A 27,661-nucleotide genomic window follows, 5' to 3' on the forward strand; every position below is an offset into this window, starting at 1 on the left:
CAGGTCCGTTTAAAGAAAAGAACATTTGGGTGGTTCCTCCAGCCACTAGGGACATAACTCCAGAGAGTGTTTCCAGGGGTGTATGGCCTTTGTAGAGCAGGTGTCCAACCCACAGCCCTGCAGAGTCTAGTTCCATTCCTGTTCCAACACACATACCATGTCGTTTTCAAATAAGCCTGAAGGACTTAATTAGATGGATCAGGTGCATTTAATAATATGGGTTGAATCTAAACTCTGCAGGACTGTGACCTTCCAGGAACTGAGTTTGACACTCATGTCGTAGAGGCAGAATGTGTGATGGATTGTGCTGACTTTCCATTGGTGTTAGATGCTACCTCGCATGATCTTGTAGCCACCATTGCAGCAAGTCAGACCACATCAACAGTAACACGACTAGCTCCCCTGAGTTTTGAGTTCCTCATGTTTCCACTCTGATCTCGATGGGTTCTGAATGTGAGGACATTACAGTCTCTACATTGCCTTTTCTCTGTGTCATGAATGGAGGGAATTCAAGGACAACCAAGTGCAACGGTGACCAATCTTGGACCTGTAGGACCAACGTCCTGCAGAGTTTAGTTACAACTTGCCCTAACAAGCTTGTCTGGTTTTTTACTAATATTAAGAAGTGTTGTATGGTACAACTTTATAAATTCAACAAAGTGCATTAATTATTTTTTAATTCTAAGAATCATTGATTGGCTGCATGGTTCAAGTGGACAATGGACCTCAACTTGTGTTCATTTCATTATGAAAAAAACTGTGATAAAAATGTTTTTTCAAGCTTTTTTCCCAATGACTAAAACGAGACAATGACAAGATGACAATAAGGTCAATAAATGATAACAGTCATTATATCAACATACAATATCATTTACAATAAAATATGACACTAAAATGTATTTTCAAAAATAAAAAACTATATCAAAATCTCTTTTAGACAAAATATTATAGTGGACTGCTGTACATGCTTCTGCTATGCAATGCTATGCATGAGTGCGGTTGCCAGATATCAAGAGTTCAAATCCTAAAATCAGAGCTTCTCTGTTACAGTTTTTCTCAGTCGCTTTGGTACATTTCTCAGATCAGAATTGAAATTCTCAAAACTACCTGTTCAATTCTCACATCATTGTGTCACTTGTGCACATCAAAAAAGCAGTTTCTCATTTCTTTGAACAAGTTGCAAATGCTTTGGTACATCCATGCAAATGATTGTGTACAATTCTCTGTTGTTTCCTACATTATCAGTTGCTAATGTCATGTTGCTCAAAATTTATTATATAGTTTTCTGTGCAATATTCTTACCCCCCAAAACATCAGGTCTTTAGTTCATTGTATAAGTCATTAAATGCAAAATGGTTAATCTAGTTGTCATAAACTGCCAAGCACACTTTTTTTCCCTTTTTTTTTACACATTATTATTAGACTTTTTGTCAATTTGGCATGAATTGTGCAAGTGAATATTTACTAATGAGGAGAATGTAGATGATAAACCAATGATAAACCATTTCTCTGAAATAGCTCAAAGGTTCATCTCATGAATCTTCAGTTGGAGAGCTTATACTGTACAGACAGAGGACAACACAAGAGTTACACATTCTGACAATGGACTTATTTTCATCTTTGTGCCCATATTTCTTTTTCCTTTTCTATATCACAATGACATTGTAAAGGGTTTTTTTTTGGCCAGACCACTAGTAAAAGTGTAACTGGGAATTCTATCCAGTCTCTTTCAATCAATACCCCACATACAGTAATGTGTAAATTTGTACTTTTGAAATGGATATATGGCATACACAAGCATATTGCATACTGTTCAATACAGTAACTTTCATCCAAAATGTTGCCATAGTTTACATCAGAACATCTTTCCAGAGTACACTGTTATACTGACAACATGACTAAGCGATTTGACTGTCCATCCGTAAACTATGACACAAGGACTTGTCATTCGATGGCACTGACATGTTCATTGACACAGATATTTATTTTTGAGAGATGAACTAAGGATTTTGAGCAAGAGACTGGCTTTTGCAGGTAATCCATGGTGTTTTGCTATTTGTACGAGTTGTTTTGAGAAATGCACTTACTGTTTTGCAAATTGTGAGTTTGATTCGAGAAATGTACCAAAGCGACTGAGAAAAACTGTAAAAGGATATATTTTCTGCCCTGTGTTTTGCTTATTTATTTATGTTTGCAATCTGGCAACCATGCGCTCATGCTCGACATTTATTGCGGAAGCATTAAATAGCATTAAGAAAATGTGATGAAGCATTTTCAATGACTAAAAATAGACTCAAATGCACAGACATTTAGATTGACTAATACTTGTCTAAACAAAAACTGGATAAATATGATCTCTTAAAAAGTAAATTTGACACAGGTCTAAGACTGCTTTAAAAGACTAAGGCTAAGACTAAATTAAAAATGGCTGACAAAATTAACACTGCAATCGAGAAGCAGAAATGAACACCACTGGCATTATGCAACACATGAGTCACATTTTATGATATGCACCAGAGGCATCAGAAGCTTATGGGGGATAATGTTCTACACATTTTCAGCAATGTCTAAGTTGACATCTCTCTTCTTTTGGGTAATCACTACATTTTAAGGTTCGTTTTCGAGCTTCTGTTTTAAGGGCCACCCGACAGCTGCTAAACTACACAGGAAATTAAAACTTATAATTTTTATTTATTTTTTTTTAAACAACCATTTCACTCCAATATTTGCTTCTTCATGCACAACTCGAGCACACACACACACTGAAGCTCGGAATCTAAGAGGGCAATCTATCAGCAGATTTACCGCCACTGCCACACATGCAAACAGAGACGTTAGATCAAGTACAGTAATTGCACTAATATTATGACTACATATACAGTCGTGGCATTTATGGTGATATAACAAACACAATTATCTTTGCACAATTTATCTCAAAGTATATTTTACGTCCAGCTCCAAAAGCAGAGGCTCATAATGACAGCATGTTTAAACAACACAGATGTTTTTTGATTTTTTTAGTTTAATTATTTATTTTTTCCTGATGAGCATAATTCTAGTAATGTTCATTAATTGTGATGACATTCATAAATACAACATAAAATATATTAATATGCACTCGACATGGAATGTGACCTTCGAAGGCTCATTTAGAAGCTGCTAATTGTGTATACTTAGCAAAAGCCATGTCATCTATCAGCCTGGAGGACAGCTATTGACCTCTAAAGTTGTGCTTTGCTATTGCAATGTGCATTGTAAAACAAGCTTTGCATTGGTATCATTGCACTGAAAAAGCTATTAGTTGTATATTGGCAACTCTGAGTTGTAAGAGTGGCGAGAGCTGATAACAAAGGTTAATACTAACAACTGTGAGTTTCCTGACCCAATTGCTCAAACACACACCTCTCCAAGAGTATCTGCAGATGGAAGCGTGAAGATTAATGCCCAGACTTTGCCGTTTGACATATGTGGGTTCTCTGTTGCTTCGTGTACGCCAATACCCTCTTTTCAAGCTAGGCCTCACAGAAACACAATGCTAGCTTCACTTTGATGAATTAGGATATGGCTAGATGGAAATGAAAAACAAACATTGAGGTAAGGGGACTGCTCCTTAGAGGAGAACACATCTATAACTCCAAATGGTGAGAAAAAGTGAGTTACAAAGTAAGTGAGGGTGTATTGTACAACTATCAACACAGCTTCTGATTAGCTACTCTGGGTTTCTATGCTTGTGGGTGTAGTGAATAGGGGAGGATACATCAAATGGAGTCTGACATTGATGGCATGCATACTTTTGTTGTCATTATTTGGGTCAATGGGTTCAGTTGGAATGCCTTAGTGACTGGTACAGAGGCAGCTAATGCTGAACAAGTAGATGGACTTAGTTGAATAGAGAAATAATATCTGGCTTTTTAAAAACAACAACAACAACAAACTGGAATTTGAGAAAACTCAAAACCTTGAGGAAACCAACTTCAGGAGTTTGATACATAAAATAAAATAAAATAAAATAAAATAAAATAAAATAAAATAAAATAACAAACAAACAAACAAACAAACAAATAAATAAATAAATACATAAACAAACAGAATTTGCGAAAACTCAGAACCTTGAGGGAACCAACTTTAGGAGTTTGATTATAGATAAATAAATAAACAAATAAGTTGAAAGTTTACAGCATATGGTCAGGCTTGCCCTGCTGAAAGAGTCACTTGAAACACCTTGGGTTTCCTCTTTTTGAACATTGTGTCCTGTTCCGTGAGCACCAACCAGGCTGAAGCGCAAGTGACTCCCTTCTATCACTTGAAACACTCTTCAAAAAGTTTGGTGGTTAATGAAAAAGAAAAATCATCCAATAAATCAATCAATAGATAAATAAATATTGAAGAGACGTTTATATATATATTATATATATATATTATATAGTAAAAGTTTTAAATATGTCACTTAGAATATGTGTATTGCAAATTATAATAGTTCTAAATATATATATATATATATATATATATATATATATATATATATATATATATCAATAAAAATGCAATAAATAAAATAAATAAAAAAATAAATATTTTTATAAATAAAAATCTAATATATATAAATTTCCCAAGATAAGTAATTTTATGTTTTTACAAATATCACAACTTTAGGCTGAAATTAAAAGTCAGAGATATGGTCTATTTACACTAAGTGCAAATAGCAATGGATTATATTCACACTAAGTAAAAAAGGCAGGATTGTCTTAGCAAAAGATGCTATTTACACTAAGTGCAAATTGCTATAGATTCTATTTACATGATTTTCTGCTATTTTTACTACCCACAATTATTTGCACCTCAGTACTGTAGAACATTATAAAACTACATGCAATAATAACTTACTGAGTGTAAATTATAATTTTTATTAAAATTATTAAATGGATGCCACCTTACTGGGACAATAAAGCCCTCTTTACACTAGTCTCGCGTAGCGAATTCATAGCTGCTTTCATTGGCCAAGAGGCCATTTGACCGACATGTCAAACGACCAATCACAGTTCGTTTCGTTCATCGTCATGTTTCGAGGCGTGGAAATGTCGCCACAATAACAGACCAGTGTAAAACTTTCGGACATATTTTAAAGATTCTATGCCGTGAACTTTAAATATTTCACATACTTTTGAACATCCAGCATTTAGTTTATCCTGATAAGAGCTCATCGTCACAGTTGTAAACATGACAGCTTTCTTCTTTCGTGAGGGGGTTTGGTGCCACGGTAGCTTAGTTTACAGGAGGAACGTTAAAGAACATGACACACAAGTCTCGCGGAAATCCTGTATAATTCAACAATCCGATGATGACTTCGAGACTCATGAAGTGTTTCCACTTCTGTGTCCCATATGCATCAGATGTTTAGCCAATGGTCTGTGGGCGTGATGTCTGAGGCTGAGACTATCCCTACACCTACCCCAACCCTACCCAATAATTTATTTTCAACTTTTCAATTGTTTCATTCATTTTTATTGAAAATAAAAGCCTTTCCGATGTGATACGAGATTTGAAGAGGGAGAAGAAAAAAAAAGTTTGGCAAAAGGCAGATTCAAATCTGGTTCGATTGCGTCAAAAAGAAAATGTCATGAATTTTATCATCAACGCCACTGGAGCTTTTGTTAAACTATTGTCTTTTGTAATATTGACTACCCTAATCACACATTGGTGTACTTAGTGTAAATAGCCACCCAATTAAAACATGCTCTTAATAGAAAACGTTTATTCAGTATTAATGTATGCACTTTTTAATACATTGAGGCAATTAAGGGAAAACAATGCATTGTGTCATTGACACATTAGCCCACCTGCATACGCTCTGCAAGAATGCTCACGTTTACACCCCATGCACAATCTGCAAGCTGCAACCCACATTTTATTCTCCAATGAGTTTACTTGTCAGCAGCTTTTATCCTCAGCGGACGACAAGTAGCATTTTTTTTTCTCAATAATGCGTCATAAGACAATGGATGTCTAGCACTTTCATCAAGTTCAGCATCGAGTTACGCCTGTCTCGCATAACTAATTCGATGATATACTTGGGGAACAGAGCACAAAGCTCAAAGTCGTTTGGGGAATGTTTTTGTCACCGTCAACATCTTTTGAAGGATTAATGAAGGGCAGAAATAGAAAGTATCACCAGACGGATCACAAATGCTTCATTTAATGTGTTGGGCTTAATGAGCTCATAGAGAGTCAACAGCAGAGACGGAAGCAATGAAAACGTGTGAAAAACAGAAGTAACAGTTAGAGGCACTCACAGGGTATCTTCAGCTATTTTCGCACTTGGTTTGATTGTTTGTTTCTGTCTTTACAGCACGTTTGCATCATCATCATGAGGACTGTCATGAATAGTGTCAGCTGTACACCACTGCACGGAAGTAACAATTCAGAAGGAGATGATGCCATCTGCACTGTTTTATTCATGTTTTTGTCACTTTGCTTTTCTGACCTACACACACACAATGGCACTCACATCAGTCGGCTGTGGATACATTCGGATAAATGTGGAGAATGTGAGCTATGCTCACCAAAGACAATCCCTGAGATCAGTAGCCATGAGAAATACATAGCAGTAAAATGTCTCATTATCAATGGCTTTGTGAGCTAAGAACTGATATTTCGCTTTTTGATGATACTGTATTTGCTCTCTATCGTCAACAAAGTGCTAATTTCAGGTTATTTTTTTACCAAATAATTGCATCATATATTTAAAATGTTTAACACAAGTAAAATACAGTAAAAATCTAGACATGTTTTCCACTTACAAAAAAGAAAGCTAATACATAAATGAGTATACATAATCAATCTGGTCAAATCTGATCAATCTTTAAAGAAGGTTTTTTTTTTTTTTTTTTTTTTCTTATGACGTTTAAAACAAATACTGAATTATAACTTCTGTGTAAAGTGTAAGTCAATAAAAATAGTTAATAAATCTTGAACTAAAAATTTACAACTTATTTTTGCTTACTGCAGTGATATACTATTGTATATATGTCAACTGAAGAAAGAAAAAAGGTAGTCATACAAGCAGAACAAAACTTAAACCATTAACCAATAATAATATAATAATACAAATAAAATAAGAAACGAATAAATAAGTTTTGTTTAGTTTATATACAGTATCTAACTAGATTTTATTTAATTATTTTCATTTACTCTACTTTCTACTGTGTTTTTGTTATTGAGTTTTATAGAATTATTATCAGCTAAGCCGCTCACAGCATACATCTGTAATGAGTTAAGCACAATTTACACCGGGGCATTTTTAAGAAGCAGTTAATTTTTCATATGAGATATGAAAATGTTATGCTAAGTGGGATGTAGTTAGCTAGCTAATGAATCTAAGTTACATGTGTTTTGCCGCTAGTTACAGTTAAAGTGCAAGGAATGCATTAGCAGGGCTAAAGAGTATGGGCCCATTTCCCCCTCTTTTACATGTTTGCCAGCATGATATCTCGGTTCCAACATTTATGTATAATTTTGGCAATTAAATTAATGTGATAATTAAAAAAAAGGAATGCATGGACATTCTGAAATAAGAAATGTTCTTGTTATCTTCTTTTTCGATCAGGAGTCAGCGCAACCCTTTTACCAAGAACAGGCAGCAGGTGCTCTTGAATTATCTTTAATTTCTCAGCAAAAGATGATATATAAGACTGATATAATAATTAATCAGCATATGATGTAATAAATTAATCCCTATTTATAATAACACATGAATAAAAAAAAACAGATTCAGATAAATAAGACATTCTTAAAAGAAGTGTGATGTATGCATTGTTCTTCAGGACTTGACAGTAAGAGCTGTCACTGCTGGTTTCCACAGTCAATGTTGGTAACATAATGCTCCAGAGGATGAAGAAAGCACAAAGGCAGAACGCACAGGCTGGAGGAAGAGAGGGAGATAGAGTAAATGCATCAGTAAGAATAGAATGGTCTAGCTGTCCCAGAAAGTTTGCTGGATCGATACACCCCAGAGGATAAGCAGCCAACCTGCACTGCTTCAGATAATAAGTCCCCATCACCTGAAATCAAACACTGAAACACTGAACATGAGATCCACTCAGGACTTCAGGAGTCTGTGCACTCCACACTCAACTCATCCTGGGCTCGTATTACGCCAGGTCAAGACTTATTCCTGTCAGGGCCCTTAAACCTACGGGTTGCTGGTGTTGTGTCTGGTTTGCTCGTGTTGTCATGTTCTCAGGAAATACTTCTTTTGTATTTGAGTCTTAACCAAAGGAGAGAGTTTTTCAAAGTACGGAATAGCACAAAATATTGTGCAAATAGAGGCTTTTCTATGAAGATGCAAGTAATCATACATTTTGTTTCAAAGCTTCCCATTAAAAACAAAGTTTCTTTATTGGCAATGATAATACAAAACATTCTTTATAGTGAAAAAAAAAAAACATCTTTATAATATTATATTATTATTATGTAATTATTAAAATGTTCTCCGAAAACAACTTAAGACTTTTAAAAACTCTTCTCTGAAAGTTTTCAGGACACAGAATGTTGTAGCTTTGTTTTGCAAAAATCACCGTTTGGAAACACTGAGAGTTGAATTTTTTATTATTATTATTATTTATTTATTTTTTTTTTCTGGACCTCAAAATCAGTAATAAGGGTTCATATTTTGAAATACATAATTTGACAGCAAAATCAATAAGCTTTTCATTGATGAATGGTTGATAGGGCAATATATATATATATATATATATATATATATATATATATATATATATATATATATAATATTTGTACTAATTCATTATTTTATTATTTTTGGGTTATATTTTTAAGGAATTCATCTTAAACAGCACAGTACAATATTTATCTTATTTTAATTCAATCCTTTTAACAATGGTGTCAATGTTTTCAGGAAAGCCTAGGGCTTAAACCTTTAAGGGCAAGCCAAGGGCAACACATTTGACAAAACTGTTTTAGGATATGAGACAATCCTTGGAAGGAAAAACAAAAGAAAAAAAAAACAAAACAAAAGAGAACAAATCCACAAGCAGAGGCTGCTGAAGGAAATGAGCCTCTGCTCTGGCAGAAAGATGGACATGTCATTAACCTTCAAGTCATTAAGGTCTTGGAATAGCAACAGTCCCAAACAGACCAAGAAGACGTAGCACAGCTGGAGGTGTGTGCAGGAGTTAAGAGGTCCCGTTCTATAAAGCACGGACAGAGAGCTTGAGGAGATGGGTGACGAGTTGAAGACAGGTCAAGCCGTCTAGAAGTGAGCTGGAGAGGGGATGGTCACACGGTCAGGAGGATTCTGAAGTGGCGTGTGTCCCAGGGGTAGAAATCACAGCCTGGTGATTGAATGGACTACCTAAGCAGCCCCTTGAGACATTAATTAACCAGTTAATTATAAAAAAAAAAATATATATATATATATATATATATATATATATATATATATATATATATATATATATATATATATACAGGTCCTTCTCAAAAAATTAGCATTTTGTGATAAAGTTCATTATTTTCCATAATGTAATGATAAAAATTAAACTTTCATATATTTTAGATTCATTGCACACCAACTGAAATATTTTAGGTCTTCAGTTGGTGTGCAATGAATCTAAAATATATGAAAATTTAATTTTTATCATTACATTATGGAAAATAATGAACTTTATCACAATATGCTATTTTTTTTAGAAGGACCTGTATATACAATTTATGCATTTTAGCAGACACTTTTATCCAAAGCAACTTACAGTGCATTCAGGCTATCAATTTTTACCTATTATGTGTTCCCAGGGAATCAAACCCCCAACCTTGCGCTTGATAGCACAATGATTAAAAACTAATGGGTGGAATCCTGGTTCCCAAACAGAGAAAGTTACCTGAACACTATGAATGTTGAACAATCTAGATTTCACTTAGTAGAGCTTCTCACAATTGATGGTGCAGGATTTTAAATATATTGGGAATCCTTTTTCTGGTCCAGTTGAGGTCCATAAGGGTCAACAATAATTAACAATATATTTTTTAAAACCCTAGTTGAGATGTGTTATTTTTTTTTTCATTATATCACAACAAACTTTATACTTTAAAGGAATGCAATTTTAAGATATTGTAGATTCATACACAATTTTGCTGGAAACTGATGGCATATATGGCACGTCTCATGTCATTTTATTTATTTATTTATTTATGTATTTATTTATTAATTATTTATTTATTTATTTATTTATTTATTTTTGTCCAAGGCTATCAAAATGACAAAAAATCTACATGAAAACTACATGCAAAGCATTAAATATAGGTACATTATCATTCACAAGTTTAAGGTTGATAAGATTGTTGTTGTTTTTGAAGGAAGTCTATTCTTCTCAATTAATGGATCAAAAACACAGTAAAACTGAAATATTGTGAAATATTATTACCATTTAAAATAGCAGGATTCTATTTAAATATATTGGAATAAGGGGCCGTTCACATATCGCGTCTTTTGCGCGCTCAAGCTCGTTATTTCCAATGTAGGTGCGCAGTATGCACGCTCATAATGGAAGCGACGCGGTCGCGACGCGCACGCGGTGCGATGCGCCCGTTTTTTCCAGGCGCGTCCGCACCGCATCGAGTTAAAAACATCTCAACTTTTCAGAATGCCGCAAGCACACCGCGGGTCATGTGACAAGAACTAACCAATCAGCTTCATCCTTTCCCATAACAACGTTGAAAGCTCAGCCAAGATGAAGGAACAGCTGATAATTTTGATAATTTTAGCTAACGCTAAGTTAATTTTAAACCAGTTTGAATATGCATGCACTTCCTGGTTTGAAGCCCTAACAAAACGACTTAAAGGGAGGCTGCAAGCAGCACAAAATAAATTAATAAGAGTAATTCTAAACATGGGCCATGTCTCATATAGGTAGGTCACAATTTGTTGCGCTTAACTAGCTTCCTGTTGAGTCGCGTGTTATTATGTCAAGACTGACCATGACCCATAAAATATTGTATGGTAATGTCCCAAATTATTTGTTGTGTCTTATTAATAAGGTGAAGGACACACACACTATTTACACGCGTGGCAGTATATCAGACCTTTGTCCTTATGCAGTCAAGACAATGTTAGGGTAAAGAAACATATTCCTATATAGGGGCAGTTGAGTGGAACAAGTTAGACCGGCAAATTAAAGTGATTTCAAGCATGAACTCTTTTAAAAAGAGGACTAAGGACTGGTTATTAGAGAGGGTAGCAGAATAGGACCAGGGGCCAGTTAATGTCTATATTTTTGCTTATTCAAGGAAAATGTTTGTACAGTATGTTATGTCATTGATTATTACACAATATGCAAGTGTCTTGTCCTGATGTTATGTGTTGAGGACCACAATGGAAATAAGTCCTGGACTTTATTGTGTTTTTATCCTCGATTGTATCTGATGCCTTTTTGTTTTATGTTTATGTAAAACCCTCCACTTGTATAGATTGCTACAGTTATTATAAATCCTATTTTTTGCAGCAGCAGTATGTCTTAAATACTCAAAGCACCATACTGGCATATGTATTGGCAGTAGCATGTTCCTGTACTTGCTTGCAGCAGCAGCAATATTCTACAACAACAGCAATAACCAGCAGCAGCATAGCAGATCTATTCCACCGAGACCATTAACAATGTCATGTCCATTACCAAGCTAAAATCTTCTAAGAGTTGTCATGCTAGAAATAGAAACACAAATCTATTATGACATTATATGTGCCTTTACTGTTACTGTCCTTGCTGATTAAATGTAAAAAAATAAAAAATAAAAAACAAACAAAAACACATTACTGACCCAAGGGTTTGAACCATAATAGCAAGATCATTAAATGTAAGATTTGCTAACAATTAAGCACCGGCCCAAAATCACTGTTCCATCAAATGGTCCTAAATTCTCTCATGCTGGTCTCAGGCCAATGGGCCGACCTTATTATTGAGGCCTGGGACTAGCCTAGCAATGCTGTCCAAAAGAAATATGGAGGCTGGTTGACCAGCACTTAGTCTATTGGAAAATCTTGCTGGTTAAATGTCATTATAATATTTCGGTTTAGCTGCGCTGATAGCAGATAGCTTATTGTTGAAATGCTTAGTGTCTGAGCTGGGCTTTCTTCTCCTGCTAGAGGTCTTGCCTGAGTGTCTCAGAAATCTCTTTAGCCCAACGAGCATGTTTAAGGTGGCAGTATCCATCCAGGGTGCTGTAGTTTGGAAATCCAATTCCACCTTTCTTTGAACCAATTTCCTAGCTTGAATCACTTTTGCCAGTTTGGCTGAAAAGGTTACAGACAGAGCAAGGGGGTGTTTTTCTTACTCTGATAGCTAACTGAGAATATCATAGCAAATCTTAAAGAGCTCCACTCCTTGTGAAGGAGCTCCCAGTGCTATGCAGTATTTCTATTTTTTATATGGCTCGGATTCAAGTTCCAGTCAGTGTCTCTTCATTCATATCATGCACATAATGCACTGGAATTGCATCTTTTAAGATTTATAGTACAATACTGTAAATGTGGCCCTGTGCTGCAAAAATATATCATTTCTGTAATACCACCTGACATCTGACAGGTAGTTCATCGACATTTTTTAAAGTGGTGCTCTGAGAACAACAGCAGGAAAAACACTCAAATTCAAGCAGGGCAAAGGAAAGTTAATCATGCAATTACGAAAACACATATGGAAAATGTCTGTATTGCCAGAGGTTAAAACATACCTGGTAGATTATTCAAGACACTGGGTATTAAATTTCAAAAATCCTTTCTAATACTCGCTTTTTGGCATCCGGGAACCTGCTTATAGATGTTTTGTTTGGGTATGTGTGCATGCAGTGAAGCAGTAATGCACTTTGACAATAAGGGATCAAAAGGTTTAGGCGGATTTGTACCTTAGAGGTGAAGTGTGTAATATTTTCGGTATTAAAATACTTTCTCCTCTCTTGGTGTGCAGAGACAACTATGAGTAAGCCATTCATACGCTGATTTCCCCAAAGAGTGTAAACACTGACCAACTTTCAAAACATTACTCTGTTTATTTGAGCGGTCTGACTAGTCGACGTCTGGCTCTATCAAATGCACTGTACAGAAAAAAAATCATCAAAAAAAAGAACATTAAAGTCATTTTCTGCCAGGACATTGAGTCATACTCATTATCCTTTGAGTTTACAGACATTTCCTTTAACCCTAAAATGCAACACAATTCAATGCATTATTAAAAATATAGGTTGTGAAAAAAAGAAGATTATTTTTTTTTCAAAACAGGTAAGACATCAAAAGACAAAACACACACACCTATTTATTTGTACATACAAATTAGCAAATAGAAGGCAATTATTCATTATTATTTATTGTCCCAGTAAAGTAAATGGACACAATTTCAAACACTGCCTGTGCACCTTCACACCCCTTTTTACTTATACAAGACCCCAGATTTTATTTCCCTCTTTGCATCTGTTGTCAGCATTTAATTTCCCACTAAAGGTGCATCCACAGTTAACTGGCAACAGGGAAATAACACACCGTCCACAACAGAAATGCATTGCTCATGTCCTCCACATTCGTTTCCATTTACAAACAAAAACATCTGTGTGGAAGTGTGGGTGATTTAACAGCTGTCTGGATAGTCCTTGAAGTAGCCGTGGGGGATGCACTGATGTGCTGCTATAGACACGGTTTTCAATGAGAGAGAGAATCACACAGTTTGAGCTTAATTTTGCCTAGCTCAAAACATTTTTTTTATTTATGTTTGTTTATTCGGTTTAAGGCAGACAACTTCAGTTTCAGTACACAATTTAAAAGTGATTTTATATATTACATTTTTTGTTATAAATAATTATAACATTTAAAGGTACAATTTGTAAGATATTTGCAGTAAAATATCCAAAAACCACTAGGCTAGTGTTATATATTTTGTCCAGCTGATTACTAACAATATCTTTAATGTTTTCAATTACTTGTAAATCATGAGAATATTCCCATTCTAAACAGTTACACGGGGCAGTGCAGTTGCCTGTCAATGACGTTTGTTACCCTTTGTTACCACCTTTACTGACGTAGAAACCACGTGACAACAGTCTCGTGAACAAATGCGGAAGTAGCTTCGTGACAAAGTCCAACTAGAAAGAGATGCCGATCTCGCATGTGTTTTACTCGACCGGTGAGTTGTTTTGATTCGTATCTTTACAGAAAACGTATGCTATTATAATGATCAACAAGATATAGTATTATGAGGCCTACACGCCAAACGCGGGGAATCTCGTCTCTAGACCCGCACGAGGACACGTCTGATCCATAGTCTGATCGTGTATTTGCATTGACTTTGTATGTAATCTACTTGCGCAAATTGTTGAACTTGCGTTAAATCCATGATTTATCTCTCCGTCTGATTGATGGCCGTCAGCGGTTGGGTAGAAGACAACAAATCCCATCATTCCACACTCCTTCTTAGCGTCATCAAACCACGCGATTGTTTTTGTTTTGGTAGTGTGCCCTCTAGTGGCAGGTCCTACAACCTGTACCTTTAACTATATTTATTTATTTATTATTGCATTTTATTGCAGCTAGGTTGCTTAATTGACATGCAAATGAATTCCAAATGAATATGTGGAGATTTTTTTTTTTATTTTTATTTTTTTATTACAGATAAATATAGAATGTAACTATTATTTGTATTTAGCTTTTATTTCACTTTAGGTTGGTTATTTGTGATTCAGAGATTTGTCTCAAATATTACAGGTTTACAGGCTCATTGAGAGCCAAATAAGAACTTTCAGACCTCAGTGTTACAAACCAAACAGAGCACGTCACACTTGAAAAACTCCACAGTGCTGTGGTGGGAGCTTTGTTCTTTTGTGATGCCTCTAGACATCAGGAATGGGAAAACTTATAAAGACAAGGAAAACTGGATGAAGTTAACGATGGAAAAATCCAGTAAGGAAATGTCGCTATCAGCAGATCAGCTCTTGGGGATGAAAGGCGGGCGATACATTTTCCAACAGGGTCATGACCCGAAACATTGGGCAAAACCTGCTGTGGTGTGACTTAAAACCAGTGAAAGTCCAGACTTCAGTCCAATTAAGCATGTGTGAAATGACTCAAAAACTGCCGTTCACAAACTCTCTTGATGGCTGCCAAGCAAATCTGCCAAAAGGAATGGGCAAAAATTTTAATGCCAAGATGTGCAGCGCTGCATAGAGACTCGCTGAAGGAAGCTGCCAAGAGTTTATTGGGAGTTAAGGAATAATGAACAAGAGAATAGAGTTAATAAACTCCATCTAAAGAAATAATACACAATTTGGAAGATAATTCTTTTTGGTCTTGGAAAAACTGAGTAGTTCATTGCATAGTCTAATCAAGTCATGGCTAGGCACAGTTGTAATGTATCATTTATTCTCCAGGCACAATCATTGGACAGTTAGATGGTCTTAGCACAGGGAATTCTACATTTTGAATAAATTTTAAAGGCTACACCCACAAGGAGAATATGTATCAAAAAGATGTCCTTGGAAGACCAAAAAACTTTTAGCACCCTGGATTGATTATATGACTGATGTATTGTCTTGGTCTTCAATTTTATTTTATTTTACTTTATTTTAAATAATTTATTTAAAAAAATATTTTATAATTTTCTATATGTAGATTGATTAATTGATTGATTTCTCTAAGATATACTATGCATGATATAAATAAATAAATAAATAGCTATATAAAATAGAGTTGCTCCCTAAATGTATCATTCACTCAGCACTAAATAAATAAATAAATAACTTCCTATATATGGACTAAATAAGGAATAACCTATTCAATTGATATTATAGTGCTATTTTTTCAACGCTATTACTAACAAGCAGTATAACTAGGAGATACACTTAGGGATTTTAAGTTTATGTAAGATCATTTACAGAATGCTGCAAACTGAATCCTGCTCATCTCTTAGAAACTCTCTTGATCTCACTAAGGAGAAATAATACTAGACTCTCTCTTGTCAAGCAGTGTTCACTGTACTGAACAAGAACACTACGCATGAACTCTCACAAATCCAGCAGTCTGATCCGCAGTTCAGCTCTGCCTCGCCAATTAGATGAATTTAGACACAGCAGAGCGCTGAGACTGCAATGCATTGTGCAGCGCTATTAAAACTTCCAACCCAGTGCCCAAATACATATTAAGAACTGCGCTGACCTCCATGAGTAAACATTCCCCATTAGCAAGCTCACAAAATCCTAGAATGGCTATGCTATGTGGCTCATGACCAAGGGAATGGGCACTTAAGCTCTGTTCCAAATCCTAGTGACCGGCCTACCAAAACAGTATTTTAAGGCATTTTAGACATGCTCCAGACAAAAAGAAAAATGGATCGGGGGCATTATTTTAGCCTTACAGCCTAATTTTGGCCAAATTGTAAAATAGCATTATTTGTAAAGTACAACAATCCCAGACAGGAATTCAACGAGAATTATTATTATTTATTTTTTTAGCAACCTGCTAACTTGAAATGCTATTAATTTCAAATTAGTATGCTGTTTTAAACTTTAATGTCTAAATGTTATTTTTTTTAAGAAAATAAATAAGAATTAAAAATAAATATATAGCCTCATACTTACCACTAGATGAAGAGCAAGAACTGGCGCAAGTTCATTCTCACACCGGTACACAGCGTTGTGCTATGTTTTATGGTTTGAACGACATGTTTCCTGGAAACGTTGTGCAACGAGGTTTTGGTGGGTGTGTCAAAGACGTCAGCCCAATCAGCTGCAACATGTATATAAACCAAGCGATATTAAAGAGACAGAGCTCACAATGTAATTAACATCAAAATAAATTCACAAGTATATTGTCTACAAGTGTTTATTTACATTAAAGGCAAAATAACTGAAATAATAAGAGCACAGGTATAGATCTGGAACTTCTTTAAGTCTTTTGCAATGTCTTCTGGTCCATATCCTTTCCTTGCTAGACACTGATTAATGTAACATAAAAAATACTCTACATATTTATGTATTTTGCTATTGTATTGTGGAGTGACACTTTCATAAGCTTTTCTAAACTCCTCTTATTATATAATGGTAAATATTACAATAACATAGCACAACAACAGAGACCAGCGATAATGATAAACCTAATGAGAATAAGGCCATATAGATCATAACACAGTCTCAGAGGAAAGAAGTGGATTATCCTTCACCTGAAATGCGAGGCAAATGTTGGATCACAATAATTAGGAAGCACAGTTTCCACAGATCCCTTCACTCGATTGGGATATTCTTTTTTATTCTGGATGGCAAGGGCAGTGATAGTAACATTGAGCGTAATTTGCAGTATAAAACACGTATTTATACCGATTTCATCAGACTCCGAATATTCTTCAAAAAGAACACAAAGAATGGCCTTCTCAGCTGCATATTTCCACACTCATATTTCACCCTAAAACTGGATGAATAAATCTGCATTTTTACTTATTAAAAACATACTTTGTTTCTGGACTGCCCTTGACAGGATTCAAAAGATTCCCCTTTTATTGCATAATTTCCACAGTTTAATTAAATGAGGATAACAGTGCAACTACGGAAGGGAAGTACACAGCCTACATCTGTAGCTTCACACAAAACAGCTGTTTCCTCAGCGCCGTGTGTAGCCATGCCAGTTTTATGCTTTCCGTGTTGGGATTTCCAAGGAGAACATCTTAAGCATTGATTGATGCTGGAAAAAGGAACGTTATTGACAGGGGAAAGTTTGAATGATATAACACTGTTGTGAAAGGTTTATTTTTGCACATCTTCCGAGGTAAACAGTCCTTTAGACGTTCAACAAGCAAATGTTGAAATGCTAAAGCTCTTTCCTCGTCTGACACCCAATGTAAGCTGTGTTTAGTTTAAATCTTTAAGTGGTGCTAGAGCACCTTGAAAATGGTAGTGAAAGAGATATGTACTCTCAAAAGTTCATGCACCTGCCTTATTTCACAAGCTTCTTTTTGTGCTTGAAAATCGCCACCACATTTGCTTTTATTGTCTCTTCACCCCCTGCCAATTCAAGGTATGAGCAATTGAGATGGTTTACACTCCTGAAGTAAACGTGCAATAGTGCCACAAAATCCATGCAAATTCTCTAGGGAGGCAATGCTCACACACTCTCACACCTCTCTAACAAAGCCAAAGTTGTTGATGAAATTCACACTTGCACCCCAAAGGGAGTCTGGTTTGCTATATTTAAGGAGGACAGCTAGTAGACAGCTTCCAAATTATTCATCCATTTGCCTGATCCATAATCAGAGATTACCAACCAAAGACAACGTCTTAATCCTGGTTTTAAAATGACGCATTTGAAATGCAAATATCTGAAAATCATCCATTTGTGAAGTGAAGTGAAGTGACATTCGGCCAAGTATGGTGACCCATACTCAGAATTTGTGCTCTGCATTTAACCCATCCGAAGTGCACACACACAGAGCAGTGAACACACACACACACTGTGAACACACACCCGGAGCAGTGGGCAGCCATTTATGCTGCGGCGCCCGGGGAGCAGTTGGGGGTTCGGTGCCTTGCTCAAGGGCACCTCAGTCGTGGTATTGAGGGCAGTGAGAGAACTGTACATGCACTCCCCCCACCCACAATTCCTGCCGGCCCGGGACTCGAACCCACAACCCTTCGATTGGGAGTCCGATTCTCTAACCACCAGGCCACGACTTCCCCTAAGATTTGCCTTAGATTTGTGTGCCAGCTTCATAATCCAGCAAGTCTGGACATGAGACACATCAGTCATCAGCATTATTTATTCCACATTGCTATACTCGATCAAGATTTGTCATCAAACGGGGCACTTGTGTATTATGGGGCCCTTTAGGCCACTAGAGACAAACATGTGATAGATTAAATTCAACAGCCTCTCCACAGTGAGCCGGATTGGAAGTGACCAGGACAATGGATGCTCTGAAATATATTTGCTCTCATTCTCACTTAGGGTCTCATGAATAATTAAACTGTCAGAGATGGGCTTGTCTGGACTCAATCTCACTGACTGATGACATAAAGCAAGGCTTTGTCTGTCTTTTTCAGATGGAGGGATGGGGTTGGGTTGTGTTCTTAGTTCTAGTTAAAAAATATCTCAAGACCTTGTCATAATTTTTGTTCAAAAGGATACAGTTTACATTTCTACCGTTTATTTATATTTATGTTATGTGTAAAACATTTAAACCTTGTGTTTAATTATGAAAAACATTGAATATAATGTAGACAGCCATATGGCTTTCTCACTCAAATAAGATATTAAAAATAATACATTTTATCATGTTCATCCCATTATAGAAAAATAACCAAATTAGTATTTAGAAATTAAAACTACTTCTGTAGTGTAAAATGTAAAAATTACGTTCTTCAAGATTGCCTTCAAGTAAGAATATACTTCATTGTGATTTAACTACTAAATATATTTGAATATACTCAAAATATACATGAGCTAAATGTCTAAACTGTCACAGTTATGGACTTCTGTTCTTACTGAGTTTCCTTATTTGGTCATGTTCCTTTTCTTGTTTAGTTAATTAATTAGCCCCTCACCTGTTTCTGTTTCCCACTGATTACGTTCCCAGTATTTAGAAATCTGTGTTCTCGATTTTTGCTTTGTCCGCTATTGATGTTTGGATTTGTGTTTGGTTGTGTCTGTTCTCTCCTGTGGATAATTAAAATAACTATTTTGATATCTCCTTCATATACGCTTTGATTTACACACAAACACGTGTGACATAAACAGGGTTTTATCATGATTAGTGATAAAACAATGCAGAACTGGTGGTCAGTTGTGTATTTTACTTTATTTTAGTTGTTTGGAAATTATGAATAAGCTCTTACACAACTCTCATTACTGTTTGTGTGCACAGATGATAAGCCCCACCTCCTTAACGCAAACTCAGAGCGATTAAAGGACAAATAGCCAAATAAAAATAAAAAAACATTAAAATTACACAGCATTGAACTTTCCAGTGTCCGTGGTTAGTGTGTACAGCATGTGCAAATCCATGCAAATTTTAAATGAACTTTTTACTCTTTCTGTTATGGAATAAAATATATACAAAATTATTTGCAATTTGATCTAGGCTGCATGATGTTCAAGAATAATGCGAAAAGGTGAAAGTGTACTGCACTTCAGTTTTCCGTTTCTGCTATATCTTGCGCATAGACTACTGTGTGGTGTATACATTTCTTCATCATAGGGTCCACAGTTTCAGTGCACATGAATCATACTTATAAGTTCATGGTCAGTGAAGTGTACTCATAAACACTCAACTGTGTACAAGATGTAACAGCACATGGAAAATGATGGTTTACTGTAAATAATCTTTGATCAACATCTTGGGTCAACTAATCAGATAAGTTCTAGGTTTATGCTGAGTTCCATTCAGCTCGGTAGGAATTTCCTTTAAAGTAGGAAATAGAAAACCACTTAAAATGAAACTTGAAAATATTGTGTGATATGTGGGTGTACGGTACGAATCAATACACCTGCATGGTGTGATTATTAAACATACTTAGCAAATGTTTGCAGAGACAGGTGGGTTAAACACTGTAAATGATCCGCTATGTTTATAATCGTATATCTGCTAACGTTATACAGAATTGTTTATCTTGTGCAGTTAGGATGGCAGGATGCTTCTCTGTTGAATCACCTGCAAAGCTAACAATATAATGCCATTCAAGAGCATCCAGTAAGTGGAATGTTGGAAGTCAGACATTTTAGGAATATCCTGCATCCGTTTTTAGATGGAATGCAGGAGGTGATGGAGCTTAAATGGCATTCTTAACCTATCATTTCAATCTTCTTTTAGGTAAGGTAGTTATTGTCTAGGCACGGGTTATAGATAGACTTAAAACTATGTTTGCTTGCCTGGAATGTTTTTCTGGGACTAAACAAATATTTTGACACAGGAACACTTCGTTCTTGGCAAAACCAGGGTTTACACCCTAATCTTTGTGATTGGCAAGATTATATGAACCTGAAATCTTTGTTTGGAGCGTCATTTGGTCTTCAACTTTACTTAAAAGTGATGGCCAGCAACAGCCCCTGTTTTACACTAACCCAACTTGGAAGGTTAACAAAGCTCTAATGCATTTACTTGCATTTGCACGATCATGAGAAGAGAGCCACCTGAAGCTGAATTAGGATGCTTTGGCCACTTTTGAGTGTGTGTGCGTATGCAAAAGGCTTGACTGGCACTGCACGGTTTGTGTTTGTGATGACTGCTGTCTAGATTAAACACAATTTGACCAATCAGAAAACACGAAGAAGCAGATATGCAGCACTTCTGATGGATGGCGTGGTGATGTCTTCCCACCATGACGTCATTCTATCAAACTGCCTTGCCAGAAAAACGCATGCCAATGACTAGGCATTATAGCAATGTAATCAGCTTTAGTGAGAGCCTCACTTCAACAAAACATGGGCCGCCACAGTGGCATGGGGGGGATGACAACAGCATGAGACATCCAAGAAGATGCTTTATCACTTTCAAACAGTGTTCCCAAATGAAGCTACATCTGCAATTTTGCCTGGCGTAGGGTCAGCAATCCTTCTTTAGTAAGTAGTCATTTAGCTGACAGTACTTTTGAAAGTGACTTAGGCCATGTCCACACTAATACGTTTTCGCTTGAAAACGCATCTTTTTCTCTACGTTTTGGCCTTCCTTCCACAATGAGATGGCGTTTTTATCAAGGAAAACTGAGCTTTTTGAAAACGCTCTCCAAAGTGGATAAATTTGAAAATGCTGTTTTCATGATATGGTGTGGACTGTGAAAATGGAGGCTTTTAAAAACGATGACACAGGTTTAGTCACGTGACACATATTATACCAATAGATATCCGTGTTTATACTGGTATTGTGCACGTCATATGTGCTTTGCACTTTCACACTATTGCTATAGATGTGATGCTTTGTACACTCTTTATATCACAGTCCTATAAAAAAGATGAAAGCAAATTTACTCGCGATCGCTATTTGCGACAAAATATGAGGGCAGTTGCATTATAGATCAGACATACAATTGTGACTGTGTGCGACCTGGATGAGTCAGTGAATGGTGAGTTCTTTTCGTAAATAAAATAAATTACATTTCCTGTCAGAAAAACTGAATGAAAACGTCTCATGTCTTTTCCGTTTGTATAATCTGCAGTGAGCTTTTTTTAGGCTTTACACATGCAGAAAAAGCTAATTTAACGTTTTCTGATGTTTCTGTGTGGATGAGACACTTTTGGAAAACGCTTGAAAAAGCTAATGTGGACGGAGAGCATTTTAAAATGAAAACGCCATTTTCAAATGTATCTGGATTTATGTAGATGTAGCCTTTAAGTACAATATATAGTACAATTGAGTCCCTCTGTAAAAACACAGAGGTTCTGCGTGCCCAGTCCTGCTCTCGGAGGGCAAACAACCTGCAGAGTTTAGCTTCAACCTCCTCCAACACACCTGCTTGCATGACCTTGATTAGCTGGTTCAGGTGGGTTTAATTAGAGTTGGAAATAAACTCTGCAGTATGTTGGCTGTTTAAAAGCAGCGCTTGGGTACTCTTGTTCTAGATCAGTCACAATGGCGGTAAAAGACCAGTGCCCGGTTTTTCAAAGGTAATCCACTAGGATTTTGGATCACGGATTGGATCAAATCTTGAAAATGTGTTTTTCAAAAGAAAAAACGGATTACATAATCGGATTAGATCACGTAATCCAATCTTGGTTTTGATCCGGATCAAACCTTTAGTTTGGGTTTTTTTAGAACTTTTTTGTAGGATTTGGATCAATTTGATCCAAAAAATCTGAATTAAACTAATCCCATCAGAAGGGTGGATTCAGCGTGGATTTCATGGCCAAAATGTAATGAAAACTTTAAAAATGTATAAAAAAATACTATATTTGGATCATGCAGTAGCTTACAAGATATCCTATTTTTTCATAAGGTTTTAATTTTATTTGTTCATCCGTCAGGCTACAGTGATTAGGTAGACTTTAACGTATTCAGCCTTTCAGTATAGACCTACAGCAAAGTAGAAAGAGTTTGGCCACATAAAATAATCCCCCAAACAGCTGTCAAAATTGACCAAAAACAATAAATTTTATTCTGTCACTAATTGATATATATATATTCATCACAATCGAAAATATTTTTTTACATTTAAGTCTTTTTTTTTATTCAATACATCTATACTTGATACTTGTTATAAAAATCCTCAATGTACAGTGTTTGTGTTGTAGGTCTCAGATGAGCGGACTGCTGGAAGAGGATGGGGTGAGGTTTTTCTTGTTTTTAGTTTTTTTTTTTCAGACCCCACACTGGCTATTCTACTTGTTGCTCTTTACATATCTATAGTTCTACATTGTGATTTCCTATCCTGTTTGAGCACTGGTTATCCAGCACTGGTTATCCAGATTTGGTTATCCTGAAAAGTTCCTATCCGGATCAGATTGATCCAATCCGATGTTGCTTTAAAAAACTGGCTCCAGAAGTAAGCTGGATTACGTGATCATGTATCGCAAGAAAAGGATTACTAAATCCGGATAAATTTTATCCGACTTAAACCTTTTGAAAAACCGGGCCCAGGTCTTTAACCACTACATCTCATCTAATTCTCATCCCAAGTTTGAATTGAAGGTCCAGTAGAAGCATGTTCATTGACAGCCCGAAAGTAAGGTTGTTTTGCATTTATGGCAACTCTTCCAACTTTTTTTTTTTTCATTTTACCCAAAACTAGAGTCAAGTTGTTCACATTGCATCAGATAATGTTTTGAATCTATTGATTTTAAATGATATAGGGCATCATAAGGACATAGAGCAGGGGTGCCAAATATTGATCCTAAAGGGCAAATATCCATAAAGGGTTTAGCTCCAACACACTTTCCAGTAAGTTTCTAAGTTATCCATAAAATCTTGATTCGTTGGTTCAGGTGAATTTAACTAAAGCTGTAGATAAACTCTGGTGCAAGGTGGTCATCCAAGAGCAGGACTAAACACTAAAATCTACTAAAGTATGAACTTTTGTCATGCAACCAAACTCTTTTGCTGCAATGCAATTGCATTAAGTTCATCCAATTAGCATTTCCTTCTTCATTTAAAACTCTCACTCTTTCCAAACACTTAAAATGTATTGTATGCATTCCTTTCCATCAAACACTTTCTCCAGTATGCAAACACCATAAAATATGTTCTGATTGGCTATGATTGTGTAGCGTTTTGCCTTCACCATGGACAGACAAATTACTTGTTGATGGAAACTTGAGTTACACCTGGTTAGGAAACGGCACAATATGAACAATAAGAACTCAAAATATGACAATAGCTTTAAAGTAATAGCTTCCAACGACACAAGTATGTATCGATAGCACTTCCACCCCGCTGTATCACAAAATGACACTGAATTGGAACGCAGAAACAACATAGCTGCTTATTCACCCAAGCATGAGAGAACCTATCACAGCCAGAAAGATAACATGTCTGGTCCAAACTTAGACACATTCATACACACTCCGAGGATTGCTTTGTTCTGGAGCTCTAGTTTTTGACCCAGTGACAGGCTAGTCTCTGTGTCTCCGGGCAGCCAGGCCATGCGTTAAACAGCATTCACACACACACCCCTCCCCACAGTCAGGTGATAGTGACCCTCCGCTCACAATGTGACTTCTCTGTTCCACTCCGACAGACAGATTGAAGGAGGGACACAAAGAAAATGACAAGTAAAAAAGAAATAAGACAGGACACATAACCAAGAAAAGAACAAACTGATCCGTAATCTAGAAAAGATCTAAAGGATCTCATTATGAAATTGACTTGCTACTGTACAAACACATTCAACGGAGACCTGCAACAGATGGAGGAAGTATCCAAATTGTAGACTTACCTTGCTGGCTGCGCCTTTGGGCATAAACCACCACCACGGCTGCAAGCACCACACAGCAGAAGGACGTCACAATGTTGGCCATCTGCAGAGACACACACAGAGGTAGATCGTGAGGCTTCTGGCCTGCCCGAGAGAAACTTGGTGGCACCAATGCCAAGATAGCATGAGGACAGTTTCCTCCTTCCCTCCCTCCCTCTCTCTCTCTCTCTCTCTCTCTCTCTCTCACTCGCTTGTTTTCTTTCTTTCAGTGTCTCTGCCTCCTGATTCCCCGCCCCATCTCTCTCTCTCTTCCCTACTTTATAGCATCTCATCAGTGGAATCAATGTCCTCAGGGACTGATATTCTCTCTGCCCAACTGTGGGCTAGACAGACCTAAATGAGAAATAGGAAGAAGGAAAGACAATGCCAGACTGTTTGGATCCAGGATTGACCATCATAAAGTCCTTCACAGTCTCTCGCCATCTGGCCTTCTATCTTTCTTTTTCAGTCAAAAACTATACTCTTATCTAACTAAATTTTCTTTGAACAATGATTGCTATTTCATAACTTGGGACAATGTTTCCTAACCAAGTTCCTGAAGTACCTCCAATTGTAGGCCCTATGCGTTTGTATCTTGTTTGTCTTTGTGAAACACACATTTCAAGACCTGAGAGGATATTTAGTTTCAAACTCACAGGTTGAGTCAATGTTGTTGGCCACTCAAACAAACAGCCAAGATATCCCCACTACCTTGCATATATCATTGAAATATGTGTCTTGATCAATCAATTCAACTGTCTGTGACAGCCCTAGACTGTGAACAGCAAGACAGCCTACACTCAGAAATATTCTAGGCCTGTTTATCACTTTGAGTTTTCATGGGTTTTTGAGAGACATTAAGCTGACTTTGCTTTTGGAGGGCAACATTTTGGAGAGAGGGCATGTGGTTGGAGCAAGCAAAGAATTGTAAGTTTGCTTAAATCACTTACATCAACTTTAATAGAGTTCCAGTTTCAGTTAAATGTGCTGTGTGTCATTTCTGCACCACAAGTGGCACAGAAAGGGATTGCAAAAATAATTACCATTTTCAACCGAGTTTCAAAAACTCCCTTGCCTGCTGTTAGGTGCAGAATGCGTAGCTAAAGTTTGGTTTTGGAAAAACTGGTGAATTGAGTTCATAATAAGATCTCTGATTAAAGACTTTCATATCTTAGCTAATCTTACCACAGTTTGAGACATTGCTAAGATCAAAACCATAATGGTGACATTTGTGAGATTACTGGGAAATCTGAATCTAGGAATATATGAGTAGCCTTCCATTTAATCTCATTTACGTTGAGGAGAAATAATTGATATATTAAAAGGATCCCTTTGGTGATTTTCTTTCCTATGGGAAGACTTCAGAGTAAAACATTTGAAATCCAGACCAAAAATAACACATTGTAGGGTCAGGAAATCAATTTGTCTCCCTAAGCACACCAGAATGTAAAACATTAAAAAGAGCCCACAGTTAAAACAAACACAAAGAGAGGCATTCATCAGAGCGAGACAGGGAATATTCATAACTGGAGAATAATAATAAAAAAAACTTTCTTCTGGATGAATGCACACATAAAGCCTGGGATGGAATACAAGCATTCGCTTTTTGTATACTCGCTTGTTTAATTGTGTCCCATGATCCCAACAGTAGTTATTCATTAAAGTTAAACAGGAAATTATAACATGCCCCATTAACAGGAAGGGTAACTTTCTAAAGGAATTGTATACAGACTTTATTTATATATTTAACATCGCAATCACAACACCGTCTACTAATTGTGGAGAACCTAGCTCGCACTTGCAGCAAAAGTTCTTGATTGTTTTTGCTGGCAAGAACATCCTCGTCTTGGCTGGCGTCGTAGATGTAAGTGGGAGTGATGTGCATATAATATTTGCACAATAATTTTATTGATGTGGGTGTTTAATATTGTAGATATTTAGCTTTTGTCAGCTACTTATTATCTTCTGATTCATGGGTCTGCATACTTAGGTTGTCTTTTATCAACACGCTGTATTTACTCAGCCATCGTTACTCACTAAACACAAGGTTCACATACATACAAGTGTGAAGGCAAGAGAGAAAACTATTTTCTTTGTTTGATCAATTTCATAGACTAAAGTCAATATTGTACATTCTCGCTAAATAATGTCTTTGCATTTGTTTGTCTCTGTGTGTCGCTCATCAAAAATCCATCTTAAACATTACATGAGCTCATCATTTACATAGAGATGACAATATACCCTCTGAAATCAAGAATATGTCTGGATATTGCTCAAATATTGTTGCACAGCATAATAGATGGTACAGTTAATCAATCGTTCACATTAAATTAATTCATAAGTATATCCACATTTAAAGTATATCCAGAATTACTTTCAGTATTTTGAAGAGCACTTTTCCATTTTTTAATTATCACTGCTCATAAAACCAAAGCGTCCCTCTATTCCGTTGAGATTCTTGAGGAAAGCAGAGAAATACTTTAGTCTGTTGACTGACACTTCATATTTATTCTAGCAATTGAGAAAAAAAAAATGGACTGACAGGAGTGAAATTAAAATTGTATCTCTCTGTCAGTTCTTCAAAAATGCTCCTCTTTCTGGCGGCCATAAGTAGCATTTATCCCATCAAACTAGAATACAATACATTTGATATCTGACAGCTCAGGGTCCTTTTCTTAATGACATCCCATGGCACTGCAGATTTTATAATAATGCTGCTCAATGAGACCCATTTTGCTCGTCTTTATCT

At 36.3% G+C, this 27,661-nt stretch overlaps 1 protein-coding gene across 2 annotated transcripts in view; it reads right to left on the bottom strand.

Moving 5' to 3' along the window:
• Positions 1 to 27,661, bottom strand: part of cntfr (ciliary neurotrophic factor receptor) — a 192,005-nt gene that overhangs the window by 95,006 nt on the left and 69,338 nt on the right. For both annotated transcript variants that reach the window (XM_059539326.1, XM_059539325.1), the window contains exon 2: positions 24,895 to 24,976. In XM_059539326.1, coding sequence (XP_059395309.1) covers positions 24,895 to 24,976 — 82 coding nt within the window. The remainder of the gene's footprint in view (positions 1 to 24,894; positions 24,977 to 27,661) is intronic.

Source organism: Carassius carassius, chromosome 45 (genome assembly GCF_963082965.1).
Source record: "Carassius carassius chromosome 45, fCarCar2.1, whole genome shotgun sequence".
In the NCBI taxonomy this organism is placed as follows: Eukaryota; Metazoa; Chordata; class Actinopteri; order Cypriniformes; family Cyprinidae; genus Carassius; species Carassius carassius.